Source organism: Lissotriton vulgaris, chromosome 7 (genome assembly GCF_964263255.1).
Source record: "Lissotriton vulgaris chromosome 7, aLisVul1.2, whole genome shotgun sequence".
In the NCBI taxonomy this organism is placed as follows: Eukaryota; Metazoa; Chordata; class Amphibia; order Caudata; family Salamandridae; genus Lissotriton; species Lissotriton vulgaris.
Window position 1 is genome coordinate 1,064,676,498 of NC_141695.1, and position 21,826 is coordinate 1,064,698,323.

A 21,826-nucleotide genomic window follows, 5' to 3' on the forward strand; every position below is an offset into this window, starting at 1 on the left:
TGATTGCATAGTGTATTATAGACTATTCATGGTCTTGTGCCAGCTTATCTTCAGCACTATTGTACATCTTAATGCCTGAGATAATCTTCTGCTAACCTGCAGGCTACTAGGTAACCCATATTGAATGGATACAAAGGTAGATCGCTCCACATTCAGGGCTCTTCTCTATGGGAATTTCTTCCCCACCCATTGAGGGTGGAAAAATACTTCCTAAATTTCAGGCAAGGTTTAAAGACACAGCTCCTCCACTCCTCATACAACTAAGATTGTACAGACTTCAGCTTACCTTCAGTTTGATTTACTCTAATATTCTTGCCCATCAAAAGACTTAGGGGCCAGATGTAGGTAAGTATATTTTACCGACGCATAAATACCGAATTTTACTGATTCGGTATTTATGAATCGGTAAAATAGAAGGGGGGAGATGTAGGTCAAATCGGTACTTTAATTACCGATTCTGTAACAATCGGTATTTACCGAATCGGTAAATACCGATTCGGTAATGCCCATTGATTCCTATGGGCATTTGAATCCGATTCCAGCAAGGGTGCAGGGGGTGTCACTTTGACACCCTCTAGCTCCCCAAATACTGGCATGTGTGCCATGTGGCACACAGACATGCCCTGAGGGCATGTCTGTCACATGGCATAGGTGTGCATGCACACATGTGCATGCACACCTGGATTCGGTATTTTACCACACAATTGGATTGGGTGGTAAAATAATGAATCTGTAAGGCCATTGGGACTCAGAAGAGTCCCACCTACATTAGGAAGTTACCGAATCGGTAAAAATACTGATTCGGTATTTTACAGATTCGGTAAATTTACTGATTCGGGAAATTTACCGAATCGGTAAAATAGGGCCCCTACATGCCAGTTACTAAATACCTGTTAGTAACGGCCGAAATCGACCGTTACCGACCGGTATTTCGGCTCCTACATCTGGCCCTTAATGCATAAGAGTGGTTGAAATCATACATCTTTGAATGGAGACTTTTCCACTGAAGTCTTCTTTCTTTAGCTCCCTGCTTTTTACTGTGGTTAATATTAATTGGTCCTGCCCCATCCCTCTTTGTGACTTTCGTGCCCTCACACCTTCCACTGCACCCTCAGGCCATTTATAGCAAGCAGGACATCTCCTGTTTAGGCTTCAACTAGTTGGTGTGTTGCTCTTGTCTTTGGGTTATTAGTGTGATGTTCTAGAGCCTGCGTAGGACTACGCTCAAGCAAGGAAATATATGCCAGGGAACTGACAAGAGACATATTGTCCTACAAATGTATTGTACCCAGAATATCAACTACCATAATTTCAAGATGATAAGTACTTAAAGGTAAGTAGGCGTACTATTGTCAGCTCCACATCGACATAACTTGAAAATATATTTTGTCAAGGTATGTAGACCTGGAGTTAAGTATAGTGAATCTATGCTTACATTCATGATATTGTCACTGTTGATATTCTGTACAATCTTTTTGCAAAACAATAATAACATCGGGACATTTTCAAAGTACACCCAGACAAAGTGCCCTATTTGAGCTACTAATGTGCCCCAGCAAATAGTCAACTTAATTGTGGATCAGAGGTCTCTCAATATGCAGATTACTCATTTTTTTTCTTTTCTCTTGTATCTCTCCTGTTACCCACCGTTAGTGAAAGTGCCTGACCCTTAATGCTTCCCAGAGCATTTGTGGTGACTCAACTGATCATGTATTTTCCTTAAAGTATAGGTCTGTAGATTGCACCTACTCCTTTCTAACGTGTGGGATCTTCAGATACCATAGGTTGAGGGAGAGTGTAATACATCTTGGGGGAGTGTCTAATCCATAGCAAGCCCAGATCGGGGAGTGATGATAGATTCCCCGTGCCAGAGAATATGCCTAATTATATTGTAGCACTTGAGGGTTAAGGTGACATCATACATCTATTAATCCCATAGCTTCCAGAAAGTCAGTTAATACAGAGAGGTCACGAAGGGGACACCAAGGGGGATATCGGTCTACTTGGTCATTCAGTGTCATATTAAGATCCCCTCCAATTGGGAGATCTCCATTTGGTAGGCCTAGATTAAGCTTGCTTAGGTCAGACAGGGCTGTCTTCTGAAGTGTGGGGGGAACATAGGTTCAAAGTAGGATTACAGGCTCCCGTTCCCATGTTCACGTTACTGCTGCAAAGCTGCCCTGTGTGTCAACCCAGATTATGTTATGCTTTGTTATAGGTATTTCTAAAGCACAGAGACCTATTCTCTGAGCAATTAAAATAGGAGGCAACGTTACATGTTAAAAAGCCAGGTTTTCAATCCCCTCCTAAACGTAAGGAGGTCGTGTGATTTTTCAAATATAGGTGAAGGTCATTCCAGGCCTTTTCTGCGCAAACAATAAAGCTTCTCCCACCCCATGAGGCTTTTTTAATGGGTGGTACTATCACCAATTTAGCTCCACAGGAGCGAAGGGTTCTTCTGGGTAAGTACCACTGCATTTGCTGTTTAAAGTAGTCTGGGTCTGTGCCTTGGAGTGCCTTGTAAACGGTGCATAGAGCTTTAAAACGCACCCGTTTCCTAATCGGCAACCAATTACGTTTTTTGATTTCCTTAGTAATAGGGGCAAATTTGGGTGTGCCAGTAAGCAAGCTTGCTCCCGCATTTAGCAACAAACATTCCTGTATGTTTACAAAAAGGCTGTTCCAATAATCAAGCCTGGACAGAATGAGTGCAGTAACTACCGTCCGCTGGCTATCAGCTGGCAAGAAGGGGAGAATTTTCTTAATCATTCTGATTGCATAGGAGGTAGTTTATGCCACTGCATTGATCTGGTCACAAAAGTTGAGTTTATCATCAATTATGACTCCTAGGTTTTTTAATTTCCTGGTAGGAATGGGAAGAGTCCCCATAGCCTCTGGCCACCAATTTGTGGGCCAGAAGTTGGGATTATTCCCAAATAAGATGACCATCTATCCTGAATTCAGTTTAAGACAGTTTTGTGGCATCCACCTCCCGATTGCTGCCATTAAATCGTGGAACCTGTTTTCGATTCCTGCTGCCTGTCCCGACCGCAGAGCCACCACAATTTGTGTGTTGTCTGCATACAATGTCAGGCTGAAGCCAAATGAACCAATTAAAAAAGCTAGGGAAGATACATATACATTAAAAAGAGTGGGGCTAAGCGAAGACCCCTATGGCACTCCGCAAGGCAAAGCAAAAGGTCTAGATTGACATTCACCCAGTGCCAATCTGGGATCTTTCCATCAGAAAGGATTTCAGGAGCTTCCATGCATTGCCTTGGACCCCACATGCCAACTAACGGTCCATCAATACATCATGATGGACCGTATCAAAGGACGCAGACAAGTCCAACATAATTAGGGCAGCCTTACCTCGCCTATACAAGGCCTCCCTTATCTCTTCCGTGGATTCTGTAATGGCCTATTCTGTACTGTGCTCTTCTCTGAACCCATATTGAGACGGATTTAAAACGTGGATTTCAAGTAGAAAGGCGATAAGTTGAAAGTTCATAGTTTTCTCAACCAATTTTGCTGGTAACGGGAGGCGTGTGATTGGTCGAACATTATTAGGGTCCTTTGAGTCCAAGCTGAGCTTCTTTAACAAAGGCAATATAGAAGCAATCTTCCAAGATCTAGGGAAGTGTCCTGCTTCAAACTTTGCATTGAACAGGGAGGTAAGTCAAAGGGCCACGGGAACCGGGACCCGTTTGTTCACTGAGACTGGAAAGGGATCATAAGGGAAGCCTGATCTTGTGGACAGGAGAAGCTTCTCAGTGTCAGTTGTAGACAGTGGTGCAAATTTGTCAAAGACCGGGGAGGAGTCCACAACTGGCCTCCCTCCCTCCATGAGAGCTACAACTCCGCCCGGGCTTGGGTGACTAAAATCCAAGAAGATGACCTGCACCTTGTTCAAAAAGAACTTAGCAATATCATTGCATAGTTCCTGACCCGCCTGGATTTTTGTCGGGCTGGGGAAGGCCAGACTCGAAACAGTTTTAAAAAGTTCTTTAGCAGAATTTTTAGCTGAATTAATTCGATTTATAAAGAACTTTTTCGTTGCTTCAAATATGAGTTGCTTATAGATGGCGAGACTTTGTTTATAACTCTTGTTTCTCCTTCTTTATATTTTTTTCTCCAGCTCCGCTCTAGAGACATACAGGAGAGTTTTTGTTTCCTCAGTTCTTCCGAATACCAGGGGGCTGTTTGTTGAGACCTTTTAGGAAACCAAACTTTGACTGGGGCTAGATTAGTACAGGCTGTTTCCACCCAAGTTGTGTAATGAGCTTTGGCTTCCTCTACTTCTGAGGGTATCTGACCAGCAGATGCCATAAGTGCATCTTGTAAGTCTGTGCCCTCGATTTTGTTCCAGGCTCTGCTTTTAGTCTGAATCTTAATGCCCATCTCTGTAGTGAAGTGAGCGGGAAGGGCTAACTCAAATTGTACAGCAGCATGGTCTGTCCAGGTAAGAGGCAACAAACCGGAGTTGAGGGTGGTTTGAAAAGATTCCGTCCAACAGGTGTCCTGCCACATGGGTAGGGCCCGTCACCTGCTGGCTTAGGTCAGCACTCTTCATCATGTCTATAAGGGCCACTGTATCTGGTTCCTTCAAGGTTTGCAGAAGGTAATTAAAATCTCCCATGATGGTAATGGAATCTGTGCAGAGCCCCTCTTCCAGCAAATTACCAATAGAGTTTAGAAAACTGCTCCTATGTCCTGGGTGTTCTATATAGTAGAGTGCCCTAAAACATGTGGTGATTTGATGGATTGAACCTAAAGGGGAGATTCTCACAGGCTGATTTGGAGGCTATATGAAACGCAGCCTTGAGTGAATTATGATACATTATGGCTACCCCCCTCTCCTAATTGACCTGTTTAAAATATGACAGAGAAACCCAGGCAGAGCAGCTTTTACAATATCAGGGCCTGAGCTTTCATCTGTCCATGCTTCAGTAATAAAAGCAATTTGAATATCCTCCCCCTCTATAAGCACACTCAACACTTTGCTTCACCAAAGACCTGGCCTTGAACAGTATGCATTTTGCCACTGTTGTGTTAGGCCCCACCATTTAAATAATTTAATAGTAAGTCGGCTTAATAGTTAGGTAGCTAAGTATGGGCAGAGTAGAGTTGCAGTTGGGGCAGGTGATCATAAAAGACACTAGCCTTGTGTTAAATAATAGACACAGACAGCCAGTGGACTTACCGACTGACTTCAAATCCAATAATTGTGATCTTGAATACCCCATGATGGTGGCCTAACCTGGGTTTAGTTAGGCAGGGGTGCTGGCACTGAGCATGGGCCGTGAGCGGACGGGCACAGACGGGCTTGCCTTTGGCGTGGCTTCAGCGCGCCGGTGTGGTGCCCGCTGAGCACGTCTGTTGCGCGGTCCAGTCAGCGCTTCTATTTGTAGGGTCAGGGCCAAACTAGCCGGCTGACCTACACTACCCCTAAAATGGCAGCCCTGCTCCACAAGAGTCACAAGAACCACCGATGTCTGTACGCCCCCAAAACATGCTCTCAAAATGATCCCACCTCCTCCAACAGTTAGCAGCAATACAATGAAACAAAGAACAGGTAAAAACTATTTCCATCTAAAATTCAATGTATAAAATGCGTTAAAAGAAGAGGTCTTTTTCATTATGAATATTGCAAATAAGTATACCCATCCCTGTGGATCCCGAGGTAAACCCTGCATGTGTGATTAGTTTGTAATCCATCTTTCCAGGGTCTTGCAGGTGTTGCCCACCAGATGTGTTTTCTGCATCTTGAGTTTATCTCCCAACCCCTTGACATTCCAAGAGAGGATTCAGAATGCGGCCTCCGATTTGTTGTCATTTGGTACCAGCTGCCTCTCACTTTCTGGTCTTTGTGGCCCCCAACAATGTGGGGTGCAAGTAGGGGACCTTCCCCACCTTCACGTCTTGGTCGTGTTCACTGCCTGGTGACAAGAGTGTCTGTGTGGGTTAGGGGATCGTAGATCTGCTGGTTCCATCTCTCCACCCTGTAAGCACACAAAATTGGAGCATGGTGCATCTTTGCTATTATAGGAGACTCCTTTGAGCTGCTGCCATCAGTGATTTTTCTTCACTGTTACCTCAAATGGTGAACCAAACATATAGGGACCTGCAAGAAATAGGACTAATCAATCTGCCATTATTGTCTTTTAGGCTGACCGTCTATCACTGCCATCTCTGCCCAATAGTCTCTCGTGGCTTCCTGTCCACATCAAACAAAAGGAGATGATGAACGGAGCGCTGAAACTTTTCAGACACTCACCCCCAGTCACAGATTTGGGTTGAATTGATCATCGTTCTTTAGCTCACTTTGCCACCCCAGTTAAGACAGAGCTATCTGCAAATCAGTCTTGACCCTGTGCCTCATGGGAACAGTCCAGCCCGAACTGCCAAGCCATGTCTTCCCTGGACCAGAAACAAGCATCCTGGGTCAGATTTCGGGCTAACAGCCCTCATCAGCCAGGCTAGCTTGAATTCAGTGGCAAAGTGAGCAAGGGACCCATGTCTGGGCATACCCTGCCAAATTAGGGTGAACAAAGCAAACACATGGAGATGATGGACGGAACGCTGAAGCCTTTCAGACACTTACCCCCAGTCACAGATCTGGGGTGAATCCAACATCGTTCTTTAGCTTAATTCGTCACCCCAGTTCAGACACAGCTATATGCAAATCAGGCTTGACCCTGTGCCTCATGGGAACAGTCCACCCTGAACTGCCAAGCCATGTCTTCCCTGGACCGGAAACAAGCATCCTGGGTCAGGTTTCGGTCTAACAGCCCTCATCAGCCAGGCTAGCTTGAATCCAGTGGCAAAGTGAGCAAGGGACCAATGTCTGGGCATACCCTGCCAAATTAGGGTGAAAAAAGCAAACACAAGGAGATGATGGACGGAGCGCTGAAACTTTTCAGACCCTTACCCCCAGTCACAGATCTGGGGTGAATCCATCATCGTTCATTAGCTCACTTTGCCACCCCAGTTCAGACACAGCTATATGCAAATCAGTCTTGACCCTGAGCCTCATGGGAACAGTCCAGCCCATTTTGCGATACAGGGCGCACAACAAAATACGTGTTTTTAATTGAATTGTTTACTTACCTGCAATCATCCATATTCCGGTGTTTACCAACCCCCACCCTGCTCTCCCCGCCCTGCCTGCCTGCCCCGCAGAACTCCCTCCATGGGCTGCGGCTTGTAAGGTCTTTCTTCTGACAGCTCGAACTCCTTTAAGACTTCTGAGGAAGCTTTTCATTGACAGAGCCAACAGTGGTTCAGTTGGAACGTTGGTGGTACTCCTTACACTAAAATTGGAGGCAGACTGCCAGTTTTACTGATGGGCTACTCTGCTACGTTCGTGTCTGGGTACCCTGTCTCCCAAACTGTAAATCTGGCCCATAGTATTTTCATATATTATTCCTAGTAGGTCAGCCAGCCTGTTTGATTGTCCAGAGGCTATTAACTCTGAGAAAAAGTCCTAGCTCAGCAAAACATTTATACTGATCAAGGCTCATTATATGGAACATTTGCAGCTCCTTAAAGAGACAGTGATGGCATACGTACACATCAAAAGTCATCAGGTTCCAGGACAATTTTTACTTTTACACCAGGAATAGCATGACTCCCTTCATGAATTGTTCACAAATGATTGCAAAGACCCCTCAATATCGTTTATTTTTAACCTTTGGAAGAGTCTGTCATTGGATGGCCAAATGGAACATTTTTCTTTTAACCTGTACATGCTGAGGTTCAGGTGAGAAAAAGGAACATTTTAACATTTTTACTAACCACTTAAGTTAAAGATATTCACTGAATTTCCTTGATCTTTCTTATTTTAAATTAATTTTTGATACAGCGTTCATTATCTCAGTATTTAAACAAAGACCTAAGTTAAAGTTTTGAGCAATCCACTGAACATATTTACATAGATTTACAAGAATTACGGATGTGACATCATAGTTATTTTGTATGCTGAGCATAAGGATGTTATAGGATTAAAATTAATTTGGTTACCTATTTTTTAAATATCTGAAGTATTTGAAAACACTGAAAATGTATGAAGAAATGATGTGTATAATCAAATATGACTAGTTATGTGGTGCCTGTCCAACAAAATATGAAACCTCTTTTTTGGCAATCCTTTTGATTCTAAAGTCAGGTGGCAGTTACATCATCAAACTCAGATTCTGCTAAGGCCCAAAACTCTGAACAATATAACAATACCACCAAGTGTTGCATAATTTACTTTTACTTGACTCATTTGCCACATAATTTAGTCAAGTTTGCCACATAATTTGGTCCCTTACTCCTGAAACCTTTCAGTATCCCTGGTTATTTTGTTTGTTTCAAACTAATCACAATCATGTCATATCTTTTCAGCGCTACCTCTTTCAAATATATACGAAACCCTTGGAGCAGTGGGTGCTTCTACCACACAACTGTACTCGGATCGGGCAATCTTAAGACCTGAAATTGAAGGACCAGGAAGTTTTACTATCTTTGCCCCAAGTAACGAGGCCTGGTCGGCCCTGCCTGCAGTAAGATTAAATATACTTATTTTTTCTAATCATTATTTCTTACCAAGTGTTGTCTTTCTGTGATTAAATTGAGGTTCTGTGTTTAAGCTGCAATGCAATAACAACTAATATATAGTATGGAAAGCATGAGAAGGTTTATTCCTTCAGCTACAAAGCAGGGTAGAAGGTAATTGTCAGTTTATTTCTTTCACCTCAAATGAAACAAAAACATGGGGGCATATTAGCAAGGGCAATATCGCTGCTTTAGCGGGACTTTTTCCCCAGCAGTTAGCGACAGCTTTTAGGCGATAGCGACTGGTTTGGAGCCCACTTTGCATGTCAGCGATATTTATCGCTAATGACATGCAAAGGGGGCGAACCCAACCTGTTAGCGACTGAAAGCAGTCGCTAACACAGCTATCGCCTATTAGCAAAGCAGGCTGTGCAATTAAAAAAGTATCGCTAAGCGCGATTATCGCCAGAACCTAACGCCTGCTCAGACCATGACTTAACCTGTATATCCAATGGGAGGTGGATATTCAGGTTAAGTCCCCATTAGCGTTAATGCTTGAATATCGCTGGGTTTCCAGCGAAATTCATGCATTGAGCTGCTATCGCTGGATATTTTATCGCATTCGAGATAAACGTTGCTAATAGCATGTTATCTCTGCGATAATATCCGGCGATAGACAGCGATAAAAAAAAATGCGCTAAGCGCATTTAGAGATAAATATCCCTGTTTGTTGCTAATACGCCCCTAGGTTCTCAGGCCCTGTTTAGGTGGCCTCATCGCAAGCAGGACCTACTGGCTCCTTAGACCCTAATGTCGAGTGGTCTATCCGACTATTGCTCTGCAGACTAAGCCTAATGCAGTCCTTGACTCTCAGTGGTGGTGAGCAATCATGGGCTTCTCAAGGAGATAATGTGCAGGTGCACAAACTCAGAACTATACAATCACACAGCAAAGTAAAGCAAAAAAGTGTTTTCTTTAGAAAAGAAAATGACTTTATTACACATACATAAAATTGAATGCTACACAAGACCTACTAACAGACACAAATCAAGAAACAGAATCTAAGGCTACTGCGCCTTACAGTGCTGGGCATTCCCTCCTTTTACCTGGGTGTTCTTCCTCTGGTAAAGCTAGGCAGCTTGTCCAAGGAGTTAGATTATCTATGCAGCATGAAATCAGACTTAGGTGTAGATGAAACCTGTACACACTAAGCAGCACTTTGTTCAGCACAGTCCCCTTTAAATTTGTTCCACCTGTAGTCCTCTGAGCTCAAATCATGGCTGGCAGGAAACCAGCTACACACATCTTAACTAACTCATGTTTCAGGGAGGAGATGTGCTGTTTTCAGGATCAGACTCTGTCAGTCTAGGCAGGCTGGTGCCAGAGAACACAAGGAGACCACCATCCAAGATCCTCCACCATGAACACAGGTACTTGGACTCGCAAGAGCCTCAGAGGTCAAGGGAGATGAGGCCTCTTTGCTTCTAAACCACTTCTTGGTTACGTCATGGTGCGTTGCAAGTGGCTCAGCCTAAAAAGAGGTGGGGAGGAGTCACAGCATGATAATGGACGGGTTTGGGTCCAGCTCTTGATCATGGCAGGAAGGACCTTCCTGGGTGCACTTCTTGATCACTGTGTTGCTGTCAGCCACACATCTTCACATAGTGATGACCTTTGCCAGAGTTGCAATCTTGGCACAGTGGCACGGTCAGCCTCTATCACACTTCTTGGTAAAGAGGCAAAGTCAACAGATCAACAATTTCAGTCTGGAATTGCGAAACCGGTGAAACTGGTGCCCACCATCCCTGGGGCTCCCAGATTGCTCTGCTCTGTCTTTCTTCTCCTGGCAGACCTCAGCAGTACCACGGCCTAGATGCTTCTGGTCAAATGAACGACCTTCTTCCAGCAAGGCAAGACCTCAATTGATATTCTCTCGCATATAAGAAGACGGTTGTCAAACCGACACCAGCACTGAATTCACAGCAGTCTTCTGAGCACTCTGCAGAGCACTCCCCTCCTTGGTCAAAGGGAACTTAAAACGGGAACAAGAAAAGGGGCAGTGGTTCCCACATTTAGACAGTACAAGCATGCAGGAGATGTGATTTCACTCTCTGCAATTTGTGAACCGGTTTGAGGAGGGGGTGTAATCCTTTCAAGTGTTCTTCCCAGCTACCTCTCCAAACACAGTCTTTGTATAAAATAATGGTCCTCGCAGCAATGTAGTCTTCAGGCACATGGATAGTGATCAAGGTAAATACAAAAGGCTAGCCTCTCCTAAAAGATCCCTATTACCTTCAAGAACAGAGACTGCAGTACCATACTTTACCCCCACCTTCCACCTAATGGCAGTGCTACAGGAAGACTCATCAGGATCTCCACTCACCAAAAGGCCTAATTGAATTTCTAAAGGAGTATTCTCTCATTTCTCACTCCACTGTCTCAGAAAACAACCTCAATCTCAAGTTTTGCATGAGTTAGGTTACAGGTATCAAAGAAGGAACCCACAGCACTCCATTACCTGGCTCACTCAAAGACACAATTCAAGGCCACTTACACAAAGAACCACAACCTATATTTGGGTTGTTAGCACTATGAAGGTTAGGGCATGAAAGTAGAACTTTACAGAGATGGGTCCGTAGGCCTCCTCTCAAATGATGCAGTGGAAACGTCTGGTCAAAACCCATAACCGGGACAGTAGTTCACTGTCAGAAAAATGGAGGCGTGCTCGGTGCACCCCTCCAGGTAACAGGACAGGTACAGGACCTCACTCTTGTAAGGGACAGGCCTCTGTGCACACACTAGATTAGTGTGAGGTTAGGGTCAAAATCCAAAACCATGATGCCAGATACTCACAGTCAGTCAGTTAAGGCAGTGCACACAACTGTACGCTAAGCACAGACCATCCCGAACAATGGGACCGTCTCCACCACAAAAATAACACAATTTGTGCAATTCTGTCAATAAATTGAAATTATAGTATTTTGGAATTGTGCTTTTAATTGTTTTAGCATTGATCAACATAATTGGGTATTGAAATGTTAATAGAAAATGTGGGCTACACAGATGTATGCTTGACTAAAACACTGCTGCAATTGTTACAGAAGAACTAGGGGCCCGATGTAGGTGCCCTAATACCGGTCAGAAACGGCCGAATTCGCCGTTTCCGACCGGTATTACGGTTTTCTGATGTAGTATGTAGTTTTCTGTATTTACCAATGCAGATGTAGCTGGCACATGTCTGAGTGCCACAGGGCTTTAAGAATCGGTATTTTACCACCCAATCCAATTGGGTGGTAAAATACTGAATCCAGGTGTGCATGCACATCTGTGCATGCACACTTGTGCAATGTGACACACAGACATGCCCTTAGGGCATGTCTGTGTGCCACATGGCACACAAGTCTGGAATTGGGGTGCAAGAGGGTGTCAAAGTGACACCCCCTGCACCCTTGCAAAAATCGGTATTTACAAATCGGTAAATACCGATTCGGTAATGACCATTGATTCCTATGGGCTGCAATGCCCATAGGAATCAATGGGCTTTACCGATTCGGTATTTACAGAATCAGTAAATACCGAATCTTAACGATTCGGTATTTACCGAATCTGAAATACCTACATTTCCCCCCTTCTAATTTACCACTTCTTAAATACCGAATCGGTATGATTCGGTATTTTAGAAGTGGTAAATTAGAATTACCTACATCGGGCCCCAAGTTATTATCAGCTGATCATTTGTACTATATGAATCATACTATGTGTTCAGAATAATAAGAATTTCACTTATAATATAGAGCAGAATTTTGTCACCAAAAAATAGTAAGTCTGAACCCTTAGATGTCTTCCTACAAGCTGGAGCTGATTAGCTACTTTTTGGAAGTCACAAACATTTGCAGTAGCACACCCAGAAAGCAGTGCCACTCGCATCTTTCAATGTGACTTGACATCCTTGGGCTTTGCTATTTCCTCAGTGGAGATTATATGCAAAGTGCAATTCAAACTTGCTGCTCTGCAATGCAAATGCGCATTGCTCACTTTTTAAACTTTTTTTGTTTTCGCTATGATGAAAAGATTTTTCACCATGGAGTAATGACTTCCTTTACGCCTTTCGAACGTTTGGGTTATTTGTTGCTCTTCCTCCCATAGAATGGAACTTTAGCACCTTGATAGGGCAAATCTCCCTCTATTGCCAGGGATGGGCAAGGGTTCGGGAAAACGTGGTGAATGCCCACAAACACATAGTTGAGGGCATTCACAAACTCTCAAAACCAACCAAACTTTCATCTACCCTCCAACCATTACTTCTGTTGAATTTACCGTTGCATCATCTTATGCCATTTTGTTATTCAAATAAATGGTAATAATGCATTTATGCCTGCTATGTGGTAGATAACAGGCATAAATGGAGTCCTTTTGGGCGTAAATGTTAGTTCAGTTTAAAAGGTAGTTTTGTACTGCTGTTCATAACATGATCTATATGACATGCATTCTAATGTGGGTGCAAATCCAATTTCTGGTGCAAACTCATGTTTGCACCTGAATTGAGTTTCTACCACAGGTGAAAGTTGCCCCTTCTACAGACATGCATGACATTCACCAGGTAAAACCTGGTGCCAAATGTGTGGGCAAATCATGCAAAATCTAACTTTGAGCACCCAGGAGCAGGAACATGTATCCCATCCCACAGTCCACAATGGTGTGCAAACGGAGCACCTGAAAAATACCATATTGCATGATATTTGTATTTAGACGATGAGCATTTTGCACCAGATTAGCGTAAGATTCTGCACTCTGAATTAGCCCCTAACTGTCTGAGACACATTATTGACAGACATGGCAGCAAGACCTTTATGCAACTTAATAAATGTATATTTACAGCTTTGGTGTGGGTATGAACATAGAGAGTCTAGTGACATATTAGACCTATATGAACCTACATTTGTCTATGATGTCACTTGGAACTCGGTGGAAGAAAGCTCTGCATTCTTGACAGCTTCCAATCTACTTTTACAGGTATTATATACTTCCTATTTTTCCTGTTTGCCAATCCCATAGATTAGTGCGGCAGAGTAAGGAAACTATGCACACTATTACCATCTCTTACCTTTCTCAGCTTCTTTTTCCTGTTCTGCACATTAGGAAATAGAACTGCTCTACCGTCTCACTTCCATCCTGCCCACCTTTACAGAAGCATAGTGAAAAGATTCACGAGTCCTCTGATCCTCCCCCACCATCGTTGGCAACATCCACCACTAACCTAAATATTTACAAAAGTGTCTGCCTTCCTTATACGCTGCCTCACCATGGTTAGTTAGAATTCTCCTTTCATTCTTCCCAATTAAGGATTGCTTTCTGTAGGAAGGTATGCCTTCCCGCACAAAAACAATCCTGCCCATAAAGTAGGCACCTTTCGCTGTGGTGGACGGGTGCCTGAGTTGGCATTAGGCATCCCACAGTGTGCCAGAAGCAAGGGCGAGCATAAATATAGAGCAGTTATGCTCTCTTTCACGCAATGCAGAGCAGCACCTTTGCTTGCTGCCCTGTGTTGTTTGAAAGAGTAGTAAATATGCCCCATTATGTTGTCCTGTCACCCTCCCCACTACCATCTGAGTCTTCCCCCCTTCTTTGGACACAAGGCCTGCACTCTCCTCTCTCAATGGGACTGTCCAGGGCACATAGGGCATGGTCACAGACTCGTTCAAAGTGATGCTGAAAGCAGCACTGTCTCCCAACATGGAGAGATGTGCCTTGCCGGATTTGTGGCTGGCTCTGGAAATGATGACTGGAGTCTGTGAAGACCTGAGGCACACATGAATGACACCGAAGACGATGAATGTCACCCACAGTCAAGTGCATCTTCAAGTCACTGGAGATCCTTGGGATATTGTGGATCATTCTAAACTTTAGCACCAGCATAGAAGCACTATGCTCTGACATCAAAAAGGTGAATAAAAGGCTTTCAAACGCAGTGTTCACCAACATTGCTCTCAATGAGAGACATATACAACACGTTTTCCATTGAGGAGTTCCAGGTGCTAGAGTGTTTTCTAAGGTCACGTGGAGCCCCAGCTTTGATGTAATGTGGAGATGGAAACTTCATTATTGTCAGTGGCAAATGAAAGATTCCATGTTGCGTAGCACTATCAATTTTTTCACCTTCTTCAGCTGACCCCATGGATTCATTGTGCAGAGGTGGTGGAGATATGCGGCATGCACCACATGTCTTCACATTCTTCACCATTTTTGACCTCCACTTTATTTATATCTGATGCCCGGCTACCTGCCTCACCACCCTCTAGCCATGTTCCCCTTTCCCTACCCAAGTATAAAAATAAACTGCCACCCTTCCTTTCCCTACCTCCATTGTTAGTACCTTTCCCTCCCCTCTATATATATTCCCAAAAATATATGCCCACCTGCCTCTCTCTCAATCTCAATAACATCCTCCCAGAATACACCCACATTTTGTATAACAACATTTTGCAACCCTCTACCTCCACCCTCAATAGCTATCTTCCCTGCTCCATCTCAATATTTTGAAAAATCCAGCCAGTGCTGTCCTGCACCGCCGCCCTCTGAGCCTTCCCTAACCCCTCGCTTTCTGAAGGACGTGCTCTTCCAGCGCCCATGATGACAGCAGCTCTCACTGCGTAGCATCAAAATGAATTAACGTCTTCTTTCAGCAAAACTTACAGGCGAAAGAGCAGTTGTTGGCGCAAAAATGGCAACGCTCATTCCATTGCCTTCCTCAAGTCTCCAGAGACCGGACAGACGTGAGGGAGAGGATAGGGTGTCATCAACCACTCTGCCTGGTCTTCTTGGACCTCGGTGAAGTGGGAAGGACAGGAAAGGGGGCATCTTCCTGAGTATACATCACTAAGTGAAAAAAATCTTATTAAGGACACACAATACCCTAGTTTTGAATCCGGTATTCGTGATAGTGGATTTCAGTGGCCATTACCAGCAACTAATTTGGACACCATCTTTCCAAATAAGCATTTGAGTCAGTGGAATTAATACCTACACATAACATCGTAACATTTATTGCCCTAAAAAGAAACACACGCGATATACTACCGTATTAATTGTAAAATAAAGTATTTATTATTATCGTGCACACTACAGTTTTATCTAAAAATGATAATTATTGCGCTGTTATTTCCCTATAGAAAGCTAGTAAACTCTGCCTCATGCATTGTCATAGGTTGCATTATTCAGAGGAAAGCAATTTGTTTTAATGATACAGTGACTTGTCGCCTTGGGAAATGGTTACACGGTACCTTTTTCACAGTGCTAGATAATAAAGTCGTAGCCAGAGGCGCTCACGGTTAATTAAGTGGTAAATTGGATTGATGGTAGGGCCCTTCACATGTCAAGGCAAATATTTGAAAAATTCAGCTTGGTACAGACAGGAACAATACTATAAATTATTCCTATCACAAAAAAAGTCCTTTTCCGTGGCACCTTACATTTAACAATAGCTGGGATATTCTTATGTAAAAAAAACATGAAGATCACAAATATAACAAAAGTAGTCTGCAATTATCTCAGAAAGCACCTGTTTGGCGATTATCTGCGAAACTTTGCAGACCTTTTGCATCCATTACATTGCTGGAAGATTAAAAGTTTCTTGGCGTTTGGTAAAAGGGGGTGGAAAGAAAAAAGGGGGCCCCAAAACACACTTGCACTTCAATGCATTTTACATAAGTTTGTATTTCACATAGCGCTACAACCCCAGAACAGATTTACATGAAATTTGGCAGGATTAGACATTTTGATGGGCAGATGATTCTTTTCGGTACTACAGGTATGAGGGCTAAGTATTTTTCTAAGCTATAAGGCATTTTAACGTAGCAATGTCTGTTGTTGTGGTATTTTACCATATTTCGCAGTATTTAGTGCCACGACCATGGTACATAGTGATGACAAGTCTTTAGGTGATTAGCTAATGACTGCCTTTACAAAAGTTGTTTTCATGTACAGTGTGCTTGTGTTCTGCGTTACGCCTTCAGATCTAGGTAAGAATTAGGTTTGGTACTTTTCCCCTTTTATTTACCACCTTAGTAAAGTGGTAATAGTTAGGGAACAATATTTATATGTTTCTGTGAGGCGGATGTATCAAAGGGTTTTACCCATACTGTGTCTATGGGAAAATGTTTTCATACAATTGACCCTATATATATATTTTTTAAACTATGGGGTACCGCAGTGCTCCCTCAGAAATACCATGGTACCAAAAAAAATGTAAGATTTATTTTTAAAACATTAGAAATATATTTAAAATCACTATATTTTCCAAATTTTGTGTGCTAAAGTTCATTTTCTATTTTTATCATATTTAAATATGCAAAAAAAGTCAACAGAGTTAATGGCTAGAAATAAACACGCCACTTAAAAAATGTGCAGTTCTCCCTAAACTGCTATAAAAATTTAAATAGAAAATTATAAATAATTCCTCTACCTATTGCCACTTAAATAAAGTGGTAGTAGGTAGCGAACAACCATAGAACCTAATGCTTACTTATATCTAAGACCCTAACCCAGAACTCCGTGAAACACAGGCCGCAGCAAAAACTGTGTGCTAAAAACTGCCTGTCTCCCTTTTACCTTCGGTTAACCCAGCCATTAGCTAATCACATATTGACTTCTCATCCCCATGTACCATGGTATGCCACATACTTACCACAGTTTTAATATAACTAAGGGGCATATTACCAAGCAATAGCGATAATTATCGCTATTGCTTGGTTAGCGATAAAAAATTATCGCCGAGCTGCGGCAATTTTTATCGCAGATAAACCTTGGTATTACCAAGGTTTATCGCAAATGCGATAAAAATCGGCAATAATGCATGAATATCACTGAAAAATCAGCGATATACAGGCATTACCGAGCGAATGCTTTTAGCCATGTTATCCACCTCCCATTGGATAACATGGCTAAGAACTGCTCCTGGGCAGGTGTTAGCTTTTGGAGATATTCGCGAATATTCGCGAATATCTCCAAAAGTTGCTAATAGGAGATAGCGATGTTAGCGACTGTTTCCAGTCGCTGACATCTTGGCACGCCCACTTTGCATGTCATTAGTGGTAAATTTTTCTGACATGCAAAGCGGGGCCCAGATGGTCGCTTTCTCCTACTAGCTGACGCTAACTGGTGTTAGCGACAGCTAGGTTATAGGGAGATAATTTTATCTCCGCTTTCTTGGCTTTTAAAGCCAAAAAAGCAGAGATAAATCCCTTGATAATATGCCACTAGGTTTGTTAAAATGTATAACTTTAATACTGCTTACACTAATTACACATACTGGCAAAAATGAACATTTACCCCTCATAATGTATATTCCTGCCACAACATTGACAACTGCTAACACATTTTCATGCTACAACTGTTTCAATTAGCACACTCCACTCTATGCCACTCTACTCTATCCTGCTCCACTTTGTGCCACTCTATTACAAAGATGTCTTTATCAGATTCTAATGAACAGCTGGGGGTATTTGTACCAGCTCAGCCATCTCAGGTTACTAAGGAATCTTTGGAGTGGCAATTCTTTGATGTGGTGAGGGAGCAGTAAAGTTTCTGTAAAGTATGTCACTTGTAAAGTTTGCAAAAACAAGTTCAGCCGGGGGAGCAGAAAAAATCAATATAGCATGAGTTCCACAAGCATGTGGAGAGAACCTCAGATCTATGCATCCTCAAAGGGTTGCATGGGCAGAGTTGGCTCGTGATGCGGAGCCACACAACTCTACAGGGACTTCCACATCATTTGCTCCAGGAAATACTATTCCTGCGCAGGTCCTAAGTGCAGAAGCAGACAATAAACCTGCTTTCTTGAGGAAAGCACTATTTTGTTGCTCTCTCCTGAGATAAGGTCTGCCTAGGTCAAGCTTGTCCAAAATTCTCCCTAGGCAGTAGCTTTTTATTAAACAGTTTTTTCCAAATTGTTTATGCTTTTTAAGGAGATGTTGTTAGTGTTTGATTAGCACCTCAAGTTGTGTTTTTGTCCCACCCTGCTAAAAATTTTAAATACTAATAAATATTTGAAATATTTGAAAACACTGTTATTTTTTATAGTTGCTGAAAACTGTTAACAAAAATACCCTCTACTTTCATGATACATACTGTTTGAACTATGTTTCCCTTTTTTTCTTTTCCTAAAATGTTTGCAAGACTCTATCTCGAGAGCCAAGCAGGTGATCCCTTGCATGAAGTCTGAGGGGGCAGTGCTTCCTGATCTGTTCTTGCATCCTCTCCTGATATTGTACTTTTTTTTAATGTACTTTGCCTTTACACTGAATATATCCTGATGTAGTATGTATAATTTCTATACACCAGAATAATAACAGTGTGTTGAGCTACAATCCATGATATAATTCAGAAGAAAAATAAATCACTTAGATTTATAAAAAAAAACATATTTTATCTGCAATACTGGCACATAGCACAAATTGATACTCATGTATTTACTTTGAGCCCATTAATTATTGTTAAGAAAAGCTCAATCCCTACTTTTTTTATGATCCCACAAAAGTCTCACAATATCGTAAACTGTTTTTTAGAAGAAGAATTTATTTACACTTTCCTTTCTTACAGTACCTATGCCTTATAATCCCCATTAGTAAGGTTTAGGGAGAAAGTAGTCTCTCAAATGAGACCTTTCACAGTTTAACAACAGTGCATAGTAGAGTGTAAGGAGACACTGGGATCTCACTGATACCTCTCCAAAGCTTTCCAACTGGGTAGAATATGAGAAGAGACTGGCCTCGCCAGTGAGACCTTGCACAAAGGTAACCAGTGTGTAGAGTAGGGTGTAAAGAGACACTGCCTCTCCACTCACACCTTCCCCCAGGCTCAGTTGTATGCACAGTAGGGTGGAGAAGGTATTCACCTCAGATAGAAGACCTCACTATTCAGTAGCAGTTTCAGTGCTGTAGCCTTTCCTAAAGCCAGATTGTAGGGGGTCCAATAAGTTTAATTTGTCAATGTGTTTATTTAATTGGAGTAGGACATATTTTTCAAGGGCTTTGGAAAGCAGGGGGAGGTTACAGATGGGGCGGAGATTGTTAAGGTCATCGAGGTCAGCCGTAGAGTTTTTAAGAATGGAGGTGATTTATCCAAGTTGAAGGGAGCTGGGGACAAATCCCAAGACCAGGGAGGTATTAATGATCATCAAGGCCCAGGATAGGGTAATGATGTGTTTTAGGTCTTGGACTAGGTTAGAGGGAGGGGGCCTTTGGTGCGGTAGGACGGTTTAAGTTTAGAAATTTTGTTCATGTTCATTTACAGGGTGGAAATTATGCTAGGAGGCATTGTTTTTTAGTTGCGAATTAGGGTGATTGGTTTCAAGATGCATCATTATGGGTAAGTGCGGGGAGAGATTATGGGGGTATTATAGAGGACGTGTGTAAGGAAAGGTGAGGGTAGGGAAAAAGAGTAAGCAGGGAAGAGGTATTAGTAGTGTGATCAGGGGTGTGGAGAGAGTTATAGAGGGGATGTCTTGAGTGATTTGGGTGGTGGAAGGGATCAGAGTTGAGAGGAAGGATTGTTCAATCTTCTCGATTTTATCCGAGAAGAAGAAGACATCTGGAGGTCGAAGCCAATGGCATAGGCTGTGTGGAAGAAGTTTGGTTACGAACAATGTTGAACAGCTCTCTGGGTCTCTTCTTTGCCCAATCGAGTTGCGATCGGAAAAAGGATGAATTTTCATTAAATATGTGTTTCTTGTAGGATGTTCTGGCTAGTCTGTGGAGAGCCAGATGTGCGGGAGAGGGATGCTGTCTCCAGGTTCTTTCTCTCAGTCTAAGTGTACATCTTTCTTTGTTAAGATCTGAGTTAAACCATGACTTGAACGGGATAGTTCTTTGATTTTTTACTTTCACCGGGGCCAGTTGGTCAAGGGTATCAGTGACTACTTTATTAAAATGCTTAGTGAGCTCATTTGCGTTCTGTGAGGGAGGGATGAGGAGAAGTTGAGCATGGAGTGTACTGCAGGGGGGATGAGGTTTAGATTTCTGGTCAATTTCATAGGTGTTATGATTTTGTTGGGGAGGGGAGGTGCCATCACGGTACAAAAGGGGGTGGCGATGGACGGAGCATCTGAATCAATCAAACACTCACACCCAGTCAAATGATCTGGGTTTAATCCATCACCGTTCTTTAGCCCACTCTGCCACCCCAGTTCAGACATGGCTATATGCAAATCAGTCTGACCCTGTGCCTCATGGGAACAGTCCAGCCCGAACTGCCAAGGCATGTCTTCCCTGGACCGGAAACAAGCTTCAGAGGACCGGTTTCTGGCATTCCAGCCGTCTTCAGCCCGGCTTGTTGAATCCAGTGGCAAAGTGAGCAAGGGACTCACGTCTGAGCATACCCTGCCACACTTATGGCGGCCAAAAGCCGTATAAAAGGGGGGGATGATGGACGGAGCATCTGAATCAATCAAACACTCACACCCAGTCAAAAGATCTGGGTTTAATCCATCACCTCATGGGAACAGTCCAGCCGTAACTGCCAAGCCATGTCTTCCCTGGACCGGGAACACGCTTCCAAGGACCGGATCTTTATTTCGCCATCTATTTTATTAGTATATAATATATTGTGCAGACTATGTTTCCTAGAAAAACCCACACATATTTGGTATTGATGGACCCCAGACATTCAGGGCTGCATTCCCTTGGTCAGTGTTCTGGGATTTCTTTTTTAGGTCAAGCAGACCTACTCTCAATGCGTGAGCATTGAGAGTGTCTGCTTCAGACCTTTTGTGGCCCGTATTTAGGAATGTGGACAGCTACCAGACGCGCGCTTTGACGAGGTCAGATTTCACCTCGGGAGCGAACGTCTGGTAGCTGCGCATGCGCAAAGCCCTTTCTCACACACAGACACAGGCAGCCCCCACCCCTCTGCATGCATGCACGCACGCACACACACACACACACACACAGGCGCGCGCATGCACACGCAGGCATACGGCACACATACAGGCACACATACAGGCACACTATCCCCTACCTCGCATTCTCTCTCAATCACACACAGTCACGCATGCGCACACACGTTCCCTCGTGCACACATGCACACACACGCGCACACACTCCCCCAATGGCATACACACAGGCACGCACGCACTTTACATCAGCCCTGGGCCCCACTCACCAACTGCGCTCTTCCGGTGGGGCTCCTCACGGCGCGGCGTCTCCTCATCTAAATCGGGGCTCCCTCAGGTCAGAGGAGCCCCGCAACAGGCACCACACTCCTCCTTCTCCCCGGCCCCCTCCTGGGGACCCGG

The 21,826-nt window shown here is 43.4% G+C and overlaps 1 protein-coding gene across 1 annotated transcript in view; it reads left to right on the plus strand.

Moving 5' to 3' along the window:
* Nucleotides 1–21,826, plus strand: part of TGFBI (transforming growth factor beta induced) — a 225,671-nt gene that overhangs the window by 85,302 nt on the left and 118,543 nt on the right. Inside the window, exon 4 of the mRNA XM_086931518.1 lies at nt 8,389–8,546. Within this exon, the coding sequence (XP_086787644.1) occupies nt 8,389–8,546 (158 nt within the window). The remainder of the gene's footprint in view (nt 1–8,388; nt 8,547–21,826) is intronic.